Below are 13,404 nucleotides of genomic sequence, written 5' to 3'. Positions count from 1 at the left end.
CTGGGGCCACTGACCCTTCCTGGGGCCACCGACCCTCCTGTGGCCACTGACCCTTCCTGGGGCCACTGACCCTTCCTGGGGCCACCGACCCTCCTGTGGCCACTGACCCTTTCTGGGGCCACTGACCCTTCCTGGGGCCACTGACCCTTCCTGGGGCCACTGACCATTCCTGTGGCCATTGACCCTTCCTGGGGCCACCGACCCTCCTGTGGCCACTGACCCCTCCTGTGGCCACTGACCCCTCCTGGGGCCACTGACCCCTCCTGGGGCCACTGACCCTTCCTGCGGCCACCGACCCTGGCAGCACCAGATGCCTCCTGTTCCCAGCCACTTTGGCCTGTTGTCATTCACCTCCCTGCAGACAGGCTTCTACAATGTCCCCAGTGCCACCCTGGGGTGCTGGTTTCCCACGGGGCCCGAGGCAGCACAGCCCCAGCATTGGCTGCAGGGCAGAGCTCACGGTTCCACACGGGCACTGAACTGTGCCAGGGAGGCTCTGCTGAGGTCACAGCACAGGGGCTGCCAGTACAACTGGCAGATCATCATTTCTCAGGGAAAGCTTGACACACTTTTCCGAGAGTTTCCTTTATTCACTGTAATTGTGGAAATCTGGTAATTACTGACACACATGCACACTGAACCCCTCACGTTGTAACGTATTGCTTTAACACTACAATAAAAAAGTAATTCAAATGTGGTTTCTAAGACAAAGGCCTCTCCTCCTGGAATTTCAATTACACAGAAGCTATAAAACAACCTTTGGTACCCATTTCCAAGCAAGATGCAGTCAATTATCTATAATAAATTTATGCAGAGAACGTAATATTTACATCAGATAACTTTTGGAGAAAGACAACCACCAAGGGCATTGCATCCCTCTTCAATCCAGCATCCCTCCCCCTGCCTGGCAAGGCACTAACTTTTGGGAGTCTTTTATCTGGACCAAACCAGCCCAATGCTTGAAGCCAAGAAACAAAATTGCCACACAAACCTCTGTCTTTGTAAGGCAAAGAAGCCCCCAGTGTCAGAGAACCATATGTAACACTGACATATAATGCAAGGATCTAGTCTGCCTGGATGTTTTTCCAGAAAACACATCTCATCCTTCCACATCACTCCTGCCTCACACGTGTCACAGTGAGGAACACACTGCAGAAGGCAGAGGTCCATATTCCCCCTCAGCAGCAGTGTCTGGCAAAACCTCCTGCTAAAGCTACTGCCACGTGCTGGAGTTAAAACTTGGTTCCTGCCACTATTTTCAACGTTTCTCAATTCCAATTTCTGTGAACCAAAGCAGTTAAGTCCATGTTTCCACTGTTCCCTCACTGTTTTGTTGGGCTGGCTCCTCTCACCACGACTCACACTGCAGGTGTTCCAGATGACCTCTCTGGGAAGGAAAGCAGTTTGGGAACCCAGCGACTTCACAACAACTCAACAGCACAGACACAGACTTGCAGTGACTCAGCAGCTCATTAAGTCCGAAGGCACTAAGGGGAGTGGTGTGATCAGCAAGACTGAGAGCTCAGCAATCTCACAGAGCTGTGCAACACGGATGTTCCCGTGGGGCACTCCAACATTGTGGGGCTCCCTCACTAGTTCTCAAGTAACACAAAGATGAGTTTTAGGTAACTCTAGGAACATTTTACCCCTGGAACTACAACGGCCTCCAAGGAGGTGCAGCTCTCCGTGGTCCCCAGGGCTGGCTCACCCCAAGGCTGTGCTGCCCAACAGCTCCTGCAGTCTGTCAGCAGAGCACTGACATCACGTCCACAAAGCCCTGGTTTTTCTTTCCCCCCTCCCGCTCTCCTCGGGACACTGTCCCCACAATGATCACTGCTTTGGCAGGAAACAGGCTGGTTTCCCTCTTTTTCTTAGGCACTACCCCTGCAGAAAACCTTCACTTTGATTGGCACTAATTTTTCCTTCATATCTAGTTTTAATGTTTCACCTAAATTCCCTGAATTTTCTCTTCCAAATGCAACAGCCACCCTCGGAAGCAGCAAACCTGAGATCAAGATGACAGGATTTCAATCACTTACAAAATATAATCTCCTCAGTTCCCATTCATTTGCCAAGTGAACCAATTCCTTTGTGTGTGTACATGCCAGGCCCTGGCAGAGAGACTGAGATTGACTTTGTAAATTGACTTTGTTGTAACATTTTCCTTGTAAAATGAGGTACAAAGTATAACTTGTGTAACACCAGTGAGTATTTTAGCACCGGGCAAGCCAGAAACCCAGATACATGATGCAGAGGTACCTACCACTACTGCTGGTGTTCCTGTAGATAAAAAGGTAAATACTAATGAATTAATGCACTCTGATGACTCCCTCACGTTTCAAGAAGGGTGCTGCAATTAATAACTCCAACTTTTTATTCCCCACACACTGGATTCCACTTTCTCTTCCGATACTACACTTCAGGGTAACCATATATGATTAACAAGGATGAGCTGCAACAGATGACACAGGTTAGGAAAAGCACACCATCAACTGGAGGAAATAATATTCCACCTTATTTTCCTACATTCCCAGAGCAATACGTTGTGTTTTTTTTAATTGTGTTAAGTATAAGACAGACAAAGGATTCTGAGCTGCTCTACAGCTGCTGAACTATGGTCATTTACACAACTCACTCTCAGTGGAGGACTGAGAGGTGTCCCACAGTAAAAAAAAACAATTCCACCAGACCAATTCCACTCCAAACTAATTTCTAGAGAGTTTCAAAAATACTCAGCAGTACTTTGACAGGTTACTAATGGCAAACAATCAGGTGGTTAAATACCATGACCATTTTATACTTTGTGTATAATATGCTAAAACTAATGGTGAAGCAATTTTTTTTCTTTGGACTATCATTAAGTGTAAAAAAGTTAATTAATTCAATCGAGTTCACTTGGAAAACAAAAACAAATGAGGAGGGCAGTGCATTATCCCCGACCCTCCATGTGATCTGTTTGCTGTGCTTTACACCAGCCACTCTGTTTCCAGTACTCTGACACACCAACTGCCTGAACTGCCAAATCAGCCATTTTTCATCAGTGCCCACATGAACCAAAGGGAAGGGGAAAAAAGGTTTTCCCGAAAAGGAAGCTGAGGAATCCCTCTGTATTTGAGTATGAACAGCATGGCAGGTATTACTGCTTCTGTTCCAAGTTGCCAGGACCAGCAGGTAACCTGATTCTGCTCAGTCCCCAGCCTGCTCACAGCACTCAACTCAGGAACTGCAAAAGCAATGCCAGCAGCATGTTCCTGCTTTGCACATTAAACAAAGCACATAATTTCATTAATTTCACAAAATAAACCCACAATGAAGTGCTTCTTCATTTTTTCTGCCTCGTTCAGGATCAGCCTCAAACCCCAAGCACAGGCACAGCAGGAGGAGCCGTCCCAACGTGCCAGACAACCCCAGCCAGGTGTGTGTACACTTCACTACTGCTCTGCTCTTCTCATGCTGCAAACTCTATTTCCCTTGACTTCACTTGCAAAGCTCTTTCTTCTTTAAAGGAAGTGGCATTCCTCACATTCCTGCTGGTGGCCCAGAGCAGGGACAGGCTCTGGAAGCAGGGTACCACTGGCAGCATGGATACCCAGCTCACTGGTGGACAAACCCAGGTGGGACAGGCCTCTCCCAGGTAAGGGGTTCGCAGACCACCACCACTGAAATGAAGGATGTGAACTGACACCGATGTTCTGGATTTTACAGATGCTCTGGCTGCTGGAGCACTTGGCAAATGCTTTGCCCCCAAGAGGACATCGTCTGCCATTCCCAACCCCTTGCATTAACATGGCTCAGTCCCCAGGTGATCTGGTGCAACCCCAGGTGCCAGAGTAGCAGGGGCAGGAGGAGCTGCTATGGGGAAGTGCACCCGAGCCAGTCTGCAATCACTTCCCCGCTGCTCCTTCAGTGGTGGATCATCAGGCAGAACAAAACCAACAGCACTTCTAGTAACAGCATTTGCCATTACCATTCAGAGTATTTTATACCCTGTGATCACATGGGCAGCAGGCAATTAGTCAAAATTCAATATTCTTATTGCTCTTGAGATACCCCAGAGCTGAGAGAGACCTTGGGGATGTCCCAGCCCTGTGAGCTCTCTGCAGGTGCAGGGCTCTCACAACAGTGGCCGGCCTTCAGCTTTGGGAACCCTGCAATTCAACTTAACACACCCGAATTAACGTGAGCTTGATGGAAAACATTCAAAAAACACTCTGGACTTCACAGTCCCCAGGGAACCATACTGAGTGCTGCTCCTTTTCCAGGGAGTTTTGCCATCTGGATGGCACATCACAGAGGGGACGCCGTGACCTGGACAGGCACCCCTTCCAGGCACCCCTTCCATGCTCTGACTGCGAGGGTGACACAAATTGGTCCCATACATTTGCTCAACCCCACAAATTTGTAACATATTCAGCTACTTTGGAGAATAGGGAATGAACTGGGACATGTAGTGCAGGGTTACAACACACCGTGCCATCCCGGGTAGCCTTTTTTTGTAAGAGTCAATTCTAAAAGGCACTTAAAAGCATTAAAAGAAAAAAAAAGCAGTGGCAGTAGCCGTGCTGCCAGGTCTGTATGAGGGCAGGGCCGACAGGAGCCGTGTGCTGACTGGCTGACCAGCTCTCGGTCACCAGGCCCAAGGAGAGCTGGAGGGGCAGGAAGCAGGGACCTATCGCTTCCCTGCCTCCCTGACAGCGTCTGGAGCATCACAGCCAGCCCAAAGGCTCCAGACTCACTCTCCATTCAGTCTGGGTCCCTCACGTCCCTCAGGCAATTCTCCAAACCTTCAAGATCTTCTCTGTGCTTTAGAAAAAAGATGGCAAATAACTCTCTGTCAAGCGAAGAGGAGAATGTCAGTGTCGTGCGAGCAAAGCAAGAACGCCAGAGCACATCGAGATGTCAGTGAACACGCGATTCGGGCCCCAGGGCAGCAGAGGAAAAGAATTTCTTCCTATGCTAAATAATGCTCAAAATACAGAGTTTCATAATTGCATTATTTGCATACTCTCCCAAGCAATACCTGAGCCTGGAATCTGCAGAACGTGGATGCTGGCTGATTCTGGAGAGCAGGGCAGTTCTGTCTGCCCCTCCAGACAGGCCCAAGCTCATGAAGCAATTACTACTGCTTTTTCTACCATGGAAATTCTGGGCTTCTCCCAGCAGAGAATGTAAATAGAGAATACTGTTGGAACCAAAGCCCAAGGTAGCATTTTACATTTCCAATGTTTAACTTTTTCTTCTTTCTCCCACCATGTCATTAAGTGTTTACAAGGATGATTAATGACTGCGTCTGCCAACTGTTAACGAACGGCATCTCTGCTCAGAGCCGCAATCCGGTGCCTGGCAAGCGCTGTGCAGAGACAAGGTTACTCCAACATCCTTGAGCCCCAGTGCCCCTGGAAGCTCTCTCATCCCAGATAACCTGGTCCCTGGACAGCAGGATGCATCTCCTGTGGACAATGTATCTTGCTGCCCGAAGCCACCAGTGGGTAATGAGGCGGCCAAGACATCTTTAGCAGCTCCATCAGGGGACACAGGAGCTCAGCTGGGGCACCAGAGGCCACTGGCTCAGTGCTTTGGGAGCCCAGCCCCACTGCCCATGGGAGGGAGCAGAGACCCAGCCCCTGAAATCCTCGCTCCAGGTGCACTGTCAGCACACTGAGCAGGAAGCCTTTGCTCCATCCGTGCACTGACACCACACTGGGTCTGCATTACACAAACCCCGAAGTGGTTCACAACAAACGACAACTGAACCCTCAGAGTGAGGAACTCCCTCACATGCACAGAGCCAAACTTTCTAGCAACTAACTGATTCGTCCTAACGTGAGAAACTGTATGAAACCCTGTCTCTATCCTCTCCCAGAGCCAGAAAAATAAGCACAATACACCTTCACAGGCATCTCTAAAATTTAAATCTGTAATTAATTGCTTGGCTAAACTTATGATTTCCTATCTGGTAAAAAAAATTGAATTAGAAGGAACACTTCCTTCAGTAGAAAATACAAAACTGCTATAAACTTGATTTAAGACAAGATGACATCTTGGTATGTAAATGTATTTCCATCAAACATTTCAGTTCCAAATGCATGCTCTGATGGAAAGCAAACACCTTGATAACATGTTTGAAGCATTTTTAAGTGCTCCATTTCTCTTGCTGCTCAGCACGTGATTTTACTACCTGTAAAATCAACCACAACCCATCCAGCTCTCAGAGGATACAGTTTCTCCATCCCAGCTATCCAATCCAGAGCAACATCTGACCATTATCCTCGAGCTGCAGATGAAAGCGCTCAGAAAAAGTTATTTGCAGTGTTCCCATGGTGATGCCCTGGCAGAGGAACGAACAAACCCCATCTGCTCCCTGACCTCTGTGCCGGCAGCACCAAGGGGCTGATGGAGCCCAGGCCCGGGGACAGCACGTGCCCACCCCAGCACCCCACCAGCCCAGCAGTGGGAACACGCATGTGCCCCGCTCAGGGCCCCACAGAGGCAGGCAACAGCTGTGTTCGAGCTCCCTTGAAGCATCCCCATGCAAAGGGGCCCAGAAAGCAATGCTTGAGGATTTTGGAAAGGAGCCGGGTCATGGCAGGGTTAGGGGTCTGGCCCCCACCTTCCCTCAGGATGCACCCCACACCCCACCCCACACCCTGCCCCGCTCGCATTTCACAGCCCACGGACACTCACGGCTGCCCAAACACACACAGTTTAAGGGAGGGCAGCACTGTCACACATGTTCAGATGAGGAAGTTATTTAAGCATTTCATTTACTTTCCATCTTTTACTAACCTCCCTGTCAGAGAGACACCTCACACACAGAGCCAGGTATTCTGAAATTAGTGCAAAGATTCTGAAGCACCACTGTATAAAATACATCTTTTTCTTCTCTACTTTATAACTTGTGCCTTCACCAGCACAGGCAGAACACCTGTGTATCAGGTGAAAAAAACATATCCCCTTAGGAATGCCTTGGCAATGTAGTCCAACATTATTATTCAATTATACCCTAAGAAAAATTCAAGTTTTATAACAGCGAACAGAATTAAGCTTTCAGATTGGAGGTGGGGAGGCAATAAAATCTGGAAGCTCAGATCCTTCCTTCCCCATAATTAACACAAATTTCCAAGACTTCATCTAGGTATAAGACTCTGCCTTTTTCTTTTTTTCCCCTCTGAACTAATGAGGCCAGAATTCTCTGACCACAAGAAGAGTTCTCCCATTTAAACAATTCAATAGGGAAACTGCACTGGCCACAGCACCCAGGCTGGCAGTGTCAGCACCAGCCAGAACCCACACAGACCCGGCCCAGCCTCCACCTCCTCGTGGAGCAGCAGCCGCAGTAACAGATTTGGGAGGAGAGGATACAAATGAGAGTGACAAACCTGGCATTCAAAAGACAGAAGCGGGCTGGGTCTGGCTTTTAATGTCCCAGTTGATGACCTGTGACTATTAGCAAATAATCCTTCCAGAATTACAGCATGAGACAAGCCCACCCACTCTGCACTCCCTGGAACACTGACACGTCTCTCATAGAAGACCACGCTCCCAAATTCAGCTCCCAGCCTAACACACCACACCGAGCAGAGCTTCCCTGTTTGCACCCTGTCCTGCTCATGAATAAGAACAGTTTCCCTGTGCCCAGGGAAGCTCCACACACCAGCCCTGCCCAAAGCTGTACACACAGGACTGTACCCAAGGCTCTGCCCTGGGACAGCAGCACTACCAGAGAACGGGACTAAAACCCAAGCAGCTGTTTCCAATAGCAAGGAAGAGCATCATTCTGTCACAAACCTATGAAGACCTTGTTTTCCCAACTGTCCTTGACCAAACATCATCTGTCAGAACCACTGGAATTGCCATTGCTCAATACCCTGCCCCTGTTAGTACAAACTCCATCGAAGAATGAACCACAACCCACGTTTTCTACAATTTACATTTCAATGCAAATGACCCAAACCAAAAACATCCACACAAAAGCCAAGGCCAGCAACTCCCCCAAAGCTGATTCATTCTCTCACTGTACTTGGTATATTAAAAATAGATACCTGACTGTAACTTCCAGACAGCAGAAGGAAGGGGGTTTAGAACTCCAATTTTGAAATATACACACAGGAACTTCTCTGTGATTGATTCTACGCTCAGCAAACACACACACACGAGTGAGCTGTGTTTGATCCTGTGCTCAGCTGCCACTTGCAGGTGTTAAACTCGTGAGCACAGGTTCTGTTAACAAGTTTAGATGCTACAAATGGGGGATCAGAGGGACAGGACCAGTCAGCTCCCAACAAGCAGAACTAACTGGAGTTCTACAGTCATTTCTCCAAGTGGATCGCCTCTATTATTAAGTGACTCCTACAAATAAGGCAAAGCTACAGTAAGACAAAGCTACTGAAAACTAAAACTACACTGTGCACATTGCCATGGGACATCCAGCCTTGCCGCCCAGCAGGAATAAAGCCTAGGGATCATAGAGCTATCTGGGTAATTCTTTAACTTCACCTTGGCCCACAGATACCCAAATTTCAAATACTTCTGTTTCATTTAAATTACCCCAACCATGATGCATTAACAGGAGACCTGTGATTGAGCACACTCAGGGTAACTGGATTCCAGTATAAAATGCCAAGTTCTGTGTGTCTTGCTCTTAACAAGATTCCTCAGACACAGGTAAGCTGGTTATTTCCCTGGCCCCTGTGTGGCAGGAAAGAACAAACGCCACTTTTTTGTTCAGAAATCTTCATGCACAGGAAGGTAACACTTTGTTCAGCACGGTACAAACACACCTATCTGATTTTAAACCACTTTGAAACGGGTCATTAAGATGATACAAGATTTGACTCCGAGACAAGTCACACACACCTGAGCAATAGGCTCCTACTGTACTAGCAGTCAGCTTCCACGTTTGCCTTCAAGTCTAGCTTAAACCTCACTTGCAGCATGTACTAGGGCTTTATTATTTACAGAACAGGTTCCAGAGCCAAGGAATTCGTATCCTGGAGCTCACATGGCATGCTCTCACAAAAGAATCCATAAGCATTAAGTAAGCTGGTACATTTAAGTATAAGTAAGAGATTTAACTACCTCGTTAGTGTTCCAGCGGTGCCTCTCTTTCGGTAAACTTGAACATTTTGGTAGACATTCAAGCAGCTTCTTCGGTAAAAAGATTTTTACATGACTGCCATTGCTGTTCCCATGATCATCTAGAAAGGAGAGGAGACACGTGATGTACACATGGGAGAACGGGTGGTTTCCACCAGGAGATACGAGCAGTGGCAAGGCTTGGAAACCCACCAGTTCCCTGTCCAAGAGCAGCAATCTGCAATGCCAATAAGACAAATAATGTCTTTCTGATGAAACTGCAACTTTATTTCAGAAGTATAAATACAGTTTAATTCTTCATAGTTGCAAAGTTTGAGAAGAGCTTTGATGGATTTGGGCACAAGGAGCCTGTGTGTGCTTACCTGTGCCTATTTTGGGTCATTATTTCCCTCAGTGACAAATTTTACAAGCAATAGCGACAAAACGCTGTAGAACCTGTGACCACAGCAGCACAACCTGCCAGGGAAGTCATAAATGAAGTTCACACTTGACAGGATTTGCAAGTAAATAAGCACAGAGCCCCAGTACCTGCTATAATTTTGTCAAGCTGCAGCAGAAACGCAACTCGAGGTCTATTAGTTCATTTAAAACTAGAACGCACGGTACCCGATCAAACCCAGGTTACTTCTCTTTTCATGCACAGCTCAGAAAGAGAATGTAGTTCCTCAACATGGAATTGAGAAAGAAGGCTGGAAATCTTCCTACCTCACCATACCTGAGGGTCTCAAAAGCAGAAACACTGAAGAATACAAAACTATTCTTCTTTATTGTTGAATATGTAGAAGGTGCATCAATTCCCCTCAAAAAATCATGTCCAAAAACCCCCTGCACTCCCACACCAGCCCGCAGCAGTCCCAGCAGCAGCACCTTGATGATGTCTATCAATCCTCTAACACCACCGAGAGAATCAGAGCATCCACGAGCTGCACGTGTTTATCAAACAAATCAGTCCCCACAGAAAAGGGAATTGGAGCAGTAGGGTAAGAGAGACCAGCCACAATGCAGAGCTTTACCAGTTCTCCCTCCAACCACACCATCCCTGCCTTCTTCCACCGTCCTCTCACTTCCCATGACAGATCCTGGGCAGAGGTACACAAGCAGTACACTTACTCTCTGGCATTTTACCCTACAAAATTAATTTATAGTCATTTCCCATTTGGAAGTGTACAGAAAAGGGATATTAACTTCTTCCTTTTACACATCTAATCATTTTATGTCATTAAACAGATGCCAGCAATATGATAAAACTCCTCTGCAATTTCGTACGACACAGACATTCCCCGTGACCTGCAGCGAACCCAACAGAGCCTGGCCCACGAGCATTCTTAGAAATGATTTAGGAATTGTAGAGACCTCACACCAGCAGCCAGACATCCCTGGTATTCTTAAAGCTTGATTAGACTCTTGGATGTGTCAAGTTCAACAATATACATGCTGTTAAATCAACTGCTCGTGCAAGCCCAGCAGATGAGTTTACAAGATAAGCAGCGATGTGTATGATAAACGTGAGCTGCTCTGTAATTTATGAGTCCTGCGCACTCCCTGAGTTATTGGGAACTTTACTGTGCGACTGTGCTGGACTAAATCAACAGGGCTGCCACTGCCCAACTTCTTCCTGGGCAAGGAGCAGTCAAGCAGGATCAATCTCTGCTGGACTGATAAAGAAATGGGCGAGAGGGTGCTCTCCATTACTGCTCTGTACACCATTCCAGGATTTCTAGCTGGACACTGAGTATCTCAGACCGTTACTCTCCAGGGCTTTTTGGCCACATCCTTTCCCCAGCCCAGGCTCTGCACATGTGACTGTCATCACTGCTATTTCCCCCCACCCAAGCCACTCAAAGCCTCACAGACACCCATGTCGTGACACCTGGGCTTATTCACAAAGACACAACTTGCCTGGGGCAAAGACCAGAGCCAGGCAGCCCTGCCAGCAGCTCTCAGCCATTCCCACCTGCATTCCCAGATCCACAGCCACACGCAGCTGGGACTCACTTCACGCTCCTGCTTTCATTTTACACCATTTCCATTCCTCATTCAAAACACTGCATTGCTCTACATTCAATTCATTAAGGCACAAAGTATTTTACAGCACACATTATTGCTTTTATCAGCCAAACTACATCCCAGTTACATCTCATCAGCTTATTTTCCATGGACACATTTTAATTGACATTAATTGTATTACTTCCCCTTACCTCCATATCAGTCAAGTCCTCTATCATTCATTCCATTATTTTGCAGGGCTGGCAGACCTCTAATTATTCAGCTCATTTTATTAACTTTCTTCCATTGTCATCAATTATCAGTATTATTAATCCAGAAAGCGCCTATGGATAATAGATCCCTTTAAAATGTTTTGGTAGAACTTGTCAGAACTTGCTGATGCTAAACCTTCCAACTCCTGTTGTTAGCATCTCCCACCTTGTGTTATTACAGCAAGGGAAGGTCATTCTCATCATCTTGTAATGGGACTACATCTCACAGATGCCTCCCTCTTCTGCGTTTAGCAATGACATTTCTTCATTCCAAAAAATCCCCAATGTGGAAAACAACAACTGCCACCTGCCTCGATCCAACAATCTTTTCATTAGGGACTCCTCGAGCCACACAGTCAGAACAACACACAACAATCCCATTATGGGATGTGAATTCTAAATTCAGTGACCTCTAAACTAGGTTTGACCTTGGAAAAGGACTAAGTCAGCCAACCAGCTCTGAGGGTGAAAAACTCATCGCCTCAAATGATGCACACACACCTGCCTTCACACTCACTTCTCTGCCCACTAGAATCTCTCAGAATGTATTCCCACAGGGAGGAAAGTCCCTGGAAAGCCAGGCACAGAAGAGGATTGCTCTTCCAGTGGCACTGTGGATACTGGTGGACCAATAGTTCCCACTCCTCTGAATGAACCACTGCTTCCCTGCTCCTGCTCCTCACAAATAACACCGTGATACTTCCAATGAAACATGCACATCTCTAGGGAGGTGGAGCAAAAAAACCCCCATGCTGTCCCTTGGCTTGAATCAAATCTGCCATTGCCAGTCCAGCTGATGCACTCACCCACCACCACAGGGGCTCCTGGGGAAGGCAGAGGAACAAGAGCCCACGTTGCTCCGCATCCCGGTGCTCCCGGCAGCGTGGCCAGCACACCCACAGGCAAACTCCTCCATTTGTCTCCAACTAAAATTTCCTCAGTAGCTAAAAACAGGAGCTGCAACCTCACAGCGCTGATTTGGTTTTACTGTGCAAATCCAGATTTGTACTTGAACTTTCTCCTCGTTTATTTTTGCCGTGGGTGCGACTCACACCGCCGAGGTCTGCAAACCCGTCCAGTGTCAATAAAAACTGCCTGTGCAAGCAGAGCTGCACTGACATGGGGAGGATTTGCCAGTAAACCTCTATCGACACAGGGGTTTTTAGTGCAGAGCTGGCCACAGCTCAAAAATGTTTCCCAAGGCAGGCACAGCCACAGCCCAGAACTCCAGTAAGAAGCTACAGACTAAAATATAGCAGCCTACACTGTATTCTGTTTTATATCATTCAGGATGAAAATCCAAAATTTAAGTTCCATTAGCAATCTTCAAGTTTACTTATTAACAAACCAGAAACTCATGTAGAATTAAGAAAGTACAAGTATTACAAAGTTCATGGAAAGTTCCATATTAATTATACCACATAAACCCTTTGTCACTTTATGGGTTTCTTCATGCTTCTTGCACTTTATCCTCCCAAGGGATGCACCATGGACCATAAAACTTTAAAGTGCACAACAGCAAATCACACAGAGAGTCTGTGCTCTACCCCCGCTCTCCAAACAATCCCCCTCATCCCCCCCCTTTTTTTTTTCTTTAACTGGTTCTTAAATCTTCGGTGATCCAGGAGGTGAATTTAGACCTGCAGCCCCTTTAACTACCATAGTTTGTCAATATAACGTGTAATTGGAGAATACAGAAATGGCCAAAAGGGTGTTGATCAGCTGCTGATCCGCAGACAGGTCTATAGTAGAAATAAATATCACGAGTAAGCTATAAACTCACAAACACAAGTTTTATAAACCCATTATTATGAAGTAATAACTTAGGGTTGGCCATCTTCTTAACTACCTCACAAGAAAGGGAAGAGGTGTTTAAACATTACAAACGGGCTCTTTAGCACAAAACAAACCGCTAAAATCCCAATGTCATCCTGGGCTGGCATCCAGCTGACCCCCCCACTGACTGCTGAGGCAGCAGCTGGTCCCTGCAGCACACGGGTGGCACCACAGCACAGGCACCCACTGACACCCTACCACAGCACAGGCACCC

At 47.1% G+C, this 13,404-nt stretch overlaps 1 protein-coding gene across 10 annotated transcripts in view; it reads right to left on the bottom strand.

The window, feature by feature from the left end:
* CAMTA1 (calmodulin binding transcription activator 1) overlaps positions 1-13,404 on the bottom strand; it is a 223,384-nt gene that overhangs the window by 186,239 nt on the left and 23,741 nt on the right. For all 10 annotated transcript variants that reach the window (XM_027702182.1, XM_027702187.1, XM_027702179.1 and 7 more), the window contains one exon: positions 9,079-9,197. In XM_027702182.1, coding sequence (XP_027557983.1) covers positions 9,079-9,197 — 119 coding nt within the window. The remainder of the gene's footprint in view (positions 1-9,078; positions 9,198-13,404) is intronic.

Source organism: Neopelma chrysocephalum, unplaced genomic scaffold (assembly GCF_003984885.1).
Source record: "Neopelma chrysocephalum unplaced genomic scaffold, ASM398488v2 Primary Assembly neopelma1_180, whole genome shotgun sequence".
NCBI classification, from domain to species: Eukaryota; Metazoa; Chordata; class Aves; order Passeriformes; family Pipridae; genus Neopelma; species Neopelma chrysocephalum.
This window is presented reverse-complemented; position numbering and strand designations above follow the sequence as displayed.